This window comes from Mugil cephalus, chromosome 7 (assembly GCF_022458985.1).
Source record: "Mugil cephalus isolate CIBA_MC_2020 chromosome 7, CIBA_Mcephalus_1.1, whole genome shotgun sequence".
Taxonomy (NCBI): domain Eukaryota; kingdom Metazoa; phylum Chordata; class Actinopteri; order Mugiliformes; family Mugilidae; genus Mugil; species Mugil cephalus.
The window spans coordinates 4,054,918-4,063,080 of record NC_061776.1 but is presented as its reverse complement, the minus strand read 5'-3'; the positions used below and the strand labels follow the sequence as shown (position 1 = coordinate 4,063,080).

Here is an 8,163-nt window from a genome sequence, read left to right as displayed (position 1 = left end):
TCAGTCAGCATGTGTGGAGCTGGTGGATGGTCCCTTGTTTGTGAGGCTCGTCAGCAGAGAGAGTCCACAGCAGTACACCAGACTCTTCACTATCAGCACTGTGTACAGCAGACAGAGCAGCTTCACCCTGCACTGAGACTGGAAGGACACTGACAGACACACACACACACACAGATATGAATTAGTGCAAGTGTCAGATTGATCCTGTAAAGTTGTTCTAGTGTCCTCATTGGACATTGGAGCTGTCCATGCAGAGAGGCAGCAGGTGATCTTACAGTGATGTTGCTGCAGAGCTGCCAGGTCTGCTGGCTCTCTCTCTGGAGGACAGGAGGCTGCTGGAGCTGGAACCCCTGAAACAGAAAAGGAGTCAAATGTTTGGAGCTGCAGTGACAAATGTCAGTCCTCTGCTCCTCTGATCTCTTTGACAGCGTCTCCACATGAAGCTGAACCACTGCTGGACACAGTCACCAAGCCTTCATTACCTTGTAGTGCTTGGGCCTCCACTCTGTCCTCCACTCTTTCTTCAGTGTGTCCTCCACTGTGCCTCCCTCGTGCTTGACGGAGCAGATGTATTTATATGTGTACAGATCATTTCTATCCACCAGTCTGATGGAGGCTCTGTGTCCTGACTCTCTGAGCTCCAGCTGATCTCCCTGAGCAGAGGTCAGATCCTCCAGAGAGCCGCCCTTCTTCTGTCTTTTCCAGGAGAACTGGACCACAGGAGGAAACATGGATGAGGCCAGACACAGCAGGGAGCTCTTCCCCTCCTGGTTGGGTCTGGATGCTGCTGGATACACGCTCACCACGGGCTTCACTACCTGCTCATCTGAAGTTTGACAGCACACACACATTGACACAGTCAACAGCAGCTTACAGCACTGGTCTGGATTCAGCCTGATCCTGGAAACTACATGGACTCTGATCACTAAACTACTCATCAATACACAACAAACATCAACCAGCATTAATGTTTCCAGCAGTCTGAGCTACAGTAGCTCGTCTGTTGGATCGGACCACAAGGCTCAATGATCCTCTGCTGAACAGAATTTCGTTGTGCCTTGCATAATGACAATAAAGATTCTTGATTCTTGATTCTTGATTCTTGATTCTTCTTGAGTAGTTGATCAATCATCAGTTGTATAATCAAACCTGCTCCCAGTAGAACAAACACACACTGGACAATCACAACACAAACTGGAACATCCTTAATACATTTGGAATAACTTGTGTTTGTATATCCATTATTCTTTCATATATAATATACATACATACATACGTAAATAGGATTTCTATTAGATTAAAATTTCTATTATTTGTATTTCTTTAATATTTTATATTTATATTTATACTTTATATTTCCTCTGTGCTCTGTCCTCAAACTGTCTACTGCTGCAACGCTGCAAATTTCCCCACGGTGGAATAAATAAAGGATCATCTTATTTTATCTTAATCAAATTACATTATTTGCTCATTTTCAATTTGTTTCAAAGAAGTTAGGAAACATGTCGACTGTGTTTCAGTACGTCGTCTTTTATCAATTAGAGTTATTGTAGTTTACAAAGTGAAATATTTTCCTATTTTATTTTATTTTATTTTATTTTATTTTATTTTATTTTATTTTATTTTATTTTATTTTATTTTATTAATTAGAAATGCTTTTCAGAATAAGACGTCATCTCTATAGCCACATTTGTTTCTCCAAAACCTCTACATAAGGTTCAGTGTTAATGGTTCGTTCACAAATGTGTAAGTTAATGAAGATCACCAACATTCAACACTGCTTTTTATTTTATGATATTATGAACTGTAGACCATGAAATACACAAATTATTTTCAGCTTCACATTGAGAAATATTATTTGGTCCAAAAGTCGTTCACAGAGTCATGAAGCCTCTCTCCTCCACCACCATTTATTTCTAATTAACCTAATTAGCTGTGACATGAAATTTAAAGCAACTTCTCCTTAATATGTTTCATGTCTTTGTAATATTTTCAAAGAAATAAAATTAAATAATTTTCAAATCCCTGAATTCTGTTTCCAGTTGTAGGTTTGTCATTTCAGTGATTACAACATGTATTGAATATTACACATTTAAGAGCACAGACTTTAATCACTAATAAAACTCATCAATGTATAAGTTTGTGTCAGTCATGTTCAAATGTTTAAATACTTTATGCTGATGATAGTAATAAAACATTGTTTGAGTTAATTCTATTTATTCTAACATCACATTCACTTAATGTTTTTATTCTTTTTCTATTAAAACATCATCAATTAAAGACACATTTACATCATATAAATATTAACTGACAGAGATTAGATCTGACAAGGTTTAATTTCAGAAATGATCCAGTTCAATCGATAGACACTTCAAAACAATCTGAAATAGTTGATCATCAAATATCATCTTGTTTACACAGAATTACTGAGACGATCAAATCCTAAATGTTTGTAACATCACTAATATTTACAGAAATAAAGAATAACTTTAGTTGTTGAGTGAGATTTCAACATGTTTTCAGAAGTGATTGAGCTTTTCTTATGTAACAATGGCTGCAGGATGAATTCTCTAATAATGAGGAAAAAACTAACATGTAAAGCCTGAAGCAGCACAAACTGACTTTAAACACGTTTCAGCTTCTACAATAAAACAAGTGAAGGAAAAGAAATGTTTGTTCTTACCTGTTACATACAGTTTAGTTCCAGAGACAAAGATGAAGTAGCTGTTGCCGCTGCTACACAGTGAAAAAGACTAATACAAAAACCTGTGTGCCGTTGAGAGAGTCAGCTGAGGTGAAGGAGTCAAAAGAGGAAGTGGGATCATATTTCAGCTCCTTGATGTGTTTCTCTATTGTTCAGATCTACATGACTGTCTCTTCTTCTCTTTTCTTTTCTCCACACTAGCAGCATGGCTCTGATGTTAATGTCAGTGGTTGGTCAGTCCACTACTTTAGTCCTCATGGACTGGATCTGGACTCAAGGACGGATGATGGATTGACATCCACACACACACACACACACACACACACACACACACACACACTCACACACTTCTCTAAAACTCAGTGAGTCAGGAAGGTCTGAATGTACTGACCATGCTTTCTATGGAGAGGGAACTAGTCAGGAACATGTCTGACCTCAATGAGAAACTGATCATCTGTTGTAATGTTGTAGCTTAATGTTACTGAACGTTGCTAAAGTGTGTTGATGCTGTGAAGTTGTTAATGATTCATTCCCACTAACTAGCATCTATTTGTCCTGGAGCTGACATCCGTTGCGTTTCTCTTCATCTTTCTGTCACCTGTTCCCTCATCATTTCCCTCAGTTCCCACGTTCAGCATGTTAAACTGAATGGACAGGGAGAGAGTGAGAAGTAAACAGCTGCATCATTTTATTTTGCTGTTTGATGTTTGAAGCACTATAAATACACACAGGGAGAGAGGGAAGAAGAGACACAAGTGAAACTAATGATAACAATCACAGCAGGAGAAATCAATAAGAAATCAATGAAAACACAGGGAGAGAAACACCAAACAGGAAACTCAACAAAATAAAACAGGAAACTCAACAAAATAAAACAGGGAACTCAACCCACAGGACAGACATGATCATGACATTCATTTTATTTTTTGTTTAGTGTAGAGTGAATGTGGATTTTAGTTAAAATATTTAGTTTTCATATTTCAAAAGCACCATATAAGGTGCATATCTTTTATTTTAACTGTTGCAGTATTTTAAATATTTCATTTAAAGTTCAGTGTTTGAGTCACTTGAATTTATAGTTTGATGAGAGGAGAGTATTTAAATCAGATGCATTTACAGACACCAACCAATTCATTTATTTGTATTATTCCATTAAAGATAAAAACTAAATAAGTTCTTGTTAATATGATGAAGCACAACATTAAAAGAGCCCAGGGCTCCACCCATAGTAGTATAACACCAAAACTATATTTAACTCCATGTATTTCTAGCTACATGGGACAGGTGCTACACTGGTGATTGTTTGACTAACTCCATCATCAGATCAAAATTTAATTAGCCTCATATTTTGATTTATGACCAAATATCTGTTACACTAACAACACTCTGACTTTCTGTCTGTTTGGTTTCTCCTGCAAGTTGTTCAGGTTCCTAATCATTTATTTCTCTGTATGAAGTAAAACTGCTCCGTATTTATTTTTACATCTCTGACATAACAACAGACTCTGGTTCACTAAACAGTCAAAGCTACAAATCAGTCAGATTTAGTTTTGAGTAGATTTGTTGGGATCATGAGGTTCTGGTTTTGTTCATTTCTCTGATAATATCAGGGTTCTTATTGGTTTTACTGAGTTCCTGTTTAGTAACAATTGTTAAACTGATCATTCACAAAAAGATTCAACTACCTCAGTAAATGTTGAGTCTATTGATAAAGACATCATGACCTTTAAGGGTTTGAGGATTGGGTTCACTGTGATGAAGAAAGAGATTAAATGAAACTAAAATGTGTTTGTTGGTAAAATGGCTGCTGAACTCTGACATTTTGATTGACACCTCAATGAACCAATTCAGAGCTACTATGTCCACTCAACAGCCTTCACAAGCCAATGAGAGTCAGCGCTGGAAAGAAGCCCCTCCCCCTTCTTTCATCCACAGACTGAACCAGTTGCAGTCAGTTTAGTGGATGATTGATGTTTCATGAAGCCAATGAGCTGCTCTAAACAACGATATGCTACTTGCTCTCTAATAGAGAATCTGGTTATAAAATATAATTCCTCTGAGTGCCACCTTTCAGTGGAGCTCAAGTTATGGATTTTTATTTAAAATGTGTCTGAATGGTACAGTTTGGAAACACCTGGTTATACACTTAGAAAATAAGGCAAAAGAAACTCAGTTTTGGTCATTTTTATATTTTATAGGAAAGACTTTATTCTCTGATAATTTAGTGTTATCCAGATGAGATCTGTCCTCAGTTTCCTCTGAAGGCAACAGACAGCAAAAAATAAATAAATAAATAAATTCAGGCGAACTTCTTATTTTTGACTGTGTGCCAACTTTGATTCTTCAACAACAAAACCACTTAAAGTGATTCTGACTTTTGTGATAGAAATTTCAGAGATCAGCTTTCAGAAGAGACCAAGACCATGAATGAGCTCCAAACTATTCATGAACAGCATTCAATTTACTTTGGGTTTGTCCTAAATAGGTGTTTTTCTGCAAAAAGGCCAGAATACTAAACTTATTAGGTTTATTAATTTGGTTTCAATAACATGATAAGATATACATGTCCAAGATAAACATGAGGACATTTATTTTACTACACTTTGTATATGGGAAATATGAGACATAAATAGATTACATGTAAGCTGCTCACTTTAAATATATGGCTTTAGAAAACTAAAAACTATCAAATGATACCGAAGTGACTCTAGACTCTGAGTGTTCTGGAGGAGATTTAATTCATGTTCAGGAACATTATTTAGACTTTATTCCAAATCAAATGATTTATGATTTATCTTCCACCAGTCCTCTTGACTGTGTGATGACATGTTGTGATTTAGTTAGCATGGATGCTACAAAGAGGAACATGAACTACTGAATGAAGCTTTATTTCTGGGTCTTTGGTTTTTGGGAGGTGTGAGAGTATTTCTACAATTGCAGGTTCAACCATCTGCAGTCTATGAAGGACAAACACAGCAGGGACCTCTGGACTGGGTGTGGAAGGAGAGGATGAGAAAGAGGAGGAAGAGCTGGTTATTTAGTTTGTGTCAGTAATCAGCATTGAGTTAGAGACTGTCCAAGAGTCTAGAATAACCAGGGTGGACAGAAGACAGCAGAGGACTGATGGTGAACGAGGCTGAGGACAGATCGTGGACAGAAAATAAATATGATGCATGATGGAAAATTCTCTTTCAGGGCCTGTGTCTGGAGCTAAAGAAGGACGAATGAAAGGAGTGTAAACATACACAATACTAGGAAGGTGGTCATGATGTTATGGCTGATCGATATGGAGCTTCATCTTCATCTGGAACATTTGTCTGTTTTATGTTTTTTTTTTTTTTTAGTTTTGTGTATCTTTTGTTCTCTGTTAGGAGACCTTAGGTGACCTGAAAGATGCCATATGAATAAATTATATTATCTTTGTTTTTATTATTATTATTGTTATTGTTATTGTTATTATTATTGTAATTATTATTATTATCATATAAATAGTGAGAACAGAAAAGAAGAATCTTCCTCAGCTCAGTAGTTTGTGACTCTGTCTGAGATGGAGGTGAAATATGTGAACCTGGGCTCTGGTTTACTGCTTTCTTCCTGTCACAAACACTGTTTGACATCTGTTCATCTGTTGGTTTTTGTTCAGGCTGCTCACATCATTTCTCACTGTGGGTATCATCCTTCAGACAGGAGCAGTAGTAGGAGGCTGAATGATCGACTTTAACTTTCTTGATCTCCAACTCCCAACTGTTCTGTTTATTCACAGCTGAGAAATCATCTTCCTGGGGATGCTTGTAACTTTTATCAATTGCACCATTACTTTTATCAATATCAAGAATCAGTTTGAATGTTTCTGTTTCTTTCTTCTGGTACCAGTATATATAATTATTTACATTACACTGGCCAGTTCCTTCACATCTGAAGGAGACTGTTTGATCAACTCTCCTGGTCCATGTTAACTGGTCCTGGGTCAGATCTGCTGCCATGGCAACCAGGGCTGTAGAGACACAGACAGATAGATGAAGGTTAGTGAGACACTGTTTGTTAAAGGTGGAGTTTGTTGGAAACACTCACCTGAACACAGACAGCACAGAGCAGCAGCTGGGAGGAAAAGCATTTTGTGTGGTGGTGTATCCTCTGGTGAACCTGGGGAGAAGTGGAGGTCTGATGCAGCTGAGGCCCAACAAGGACGAGCTGTGACATGAGACGAGGCCACGTGGTTTCTAGCAGGTCCTCAAAGCTCCCATCAGCCCCTGCAGCCCACAGATGAGACGGCTGCTGATGATTGACAGCTCAGATCAAGCTGCTGTGTCCTTTCATGGTCTTGATTTGAATCTGACAGCAGATGAAAAAACATCTGGGTCACATGATGCAGAAAGACTAAAAACATTCATGTTCCCACAAACACATTCAGGTTGGTGGTGAATTTAGTAACACAGACTGTTCTCTGTTGTTGAAGAGCATTTTAAGAGATGAAACCATTAAAAAATCCTCCACAGAGCAGGTTTACTGTGTAATATGTAACATCAATGTGCAGCTTTAATATCTCTCAGGACATACAGGAGGAATTTGACAAGTGAGAGCAGAAGATCAAATGTTTGACTTCAACTCCTAAAAGTAGAATCAAATCTCAGTGACTCTGAGAGATTCTGGTCAGTTAGAAGAGATTTCCTGCTCTGACATGTTTGATAAATACAGACCTGATCAGCTCTGATCATTTTGTTGCTGCCTGAGGCTGAAATGAAGAAGCAAAGAGAAGCAGCGTCACCCTGTGGTGAGTCAGTGGAAGTACAAAGGCATCCAGACACAAATGACTCACAGTGGTTCAGTGAAACAGCTCTGAGCTCTGGATGCAGAACATCCACCATGTTCTGGACAAACAGAGTCATTATGGAGCCAGCTGCTTGTTCATTTCCACTGTAGCTGTTCACATCTGCAGCTTTACCATTCAACGAAAAACTCCAATGATGAGTTTGATCAATGAAAGGAAGAAAGAAAATGAAAATCTCATCCTCCACAAATCATTTCATTCCTCCTTCTTTTCATACTGGATCTCTACTTTCATGATATTCAGCAGATATGTCTGCTGTAATACATGTTCTATGGAGAGAAGAAGGTTATGTTCCATGTGAAGGTTTTTCAGGGCAGCTGTTAATGACTGAATCGGCAGAAAAAAAAAGTGGTTTAAAACTGGTTTCAGGAATAAATTTGGATTTACTACAGTAGACACACAGGTGTTGGACTTATACCATAGACTGTAAATATACAATCAGTGGTTAGAGGTGAGAGCATGAAATGTACTGTCAGTATGTACTTTAAAGATAAAAAGTAACCACACAGAGAAGTATATCATAAAACAAAATAACGAGGACATTTCAGAGCATCACTGCCACAACAAGAAACAAGAAAAGGTGTCACTGAAAATGAGTCATGTTTTAATGTGATTTTTATGTTTTAACATC

At 37.7% G+C, this 8,163-nt stretch overlaps 1 protein-coding gene across 1 annotated transcript; it reads right to left on the bottom strand.

Moving 5' to 3' along the window:
- LOC125011031 (immunoglobulin lambda-1 light chain-like) lies at window positions 1-6,818 on the bottom strand. The gene is made up of 6 exons (XM_047590019.1): window positions 6,776-6,818; window positions 6,372-6,698; window positions 2,684-2,725; window positions 517-826; window positions 276-349; window positions 1-149 (listed from the first exon to the last, which is right to left on the bottom strand). The coding sequence occupies exons 1-6, from the start codon at window positions 6,816-6,818 to the stop codon at window positions 1-3; spliced, it is 945 nt and encodes a 314-aa protein (XP_047445975.1).
- Between the last annotated feature and the right edge of the window lie 1,345 nt (window positions 6,819-8,163).

Bases quoted from the DNA above. Each gene is read 5' to 3' on its own strand.
- LOC125011031 (XM_047590019.1), bottom strand. From the start codon at position 6,818: ATGCTTTTCCTCCCAGCTGCTGCTCTGTGCTGTCTGTGTTCAG. The intron at 6,699-6,775 runs GTGAGTGTTTCC...GTGTCTCTACAG, and splicing joins TCTGTGCTGTCTGTGTTCAG to CCCTGGTTGCCATGGCAGCA. The intron at 350-516 runs GTGGAGGACAGA...TTCTGTTTCAGG, and splicing joins GAGGACACACTGAAGAAAGA to GGTTCCAGCTCCAGCAGCCT.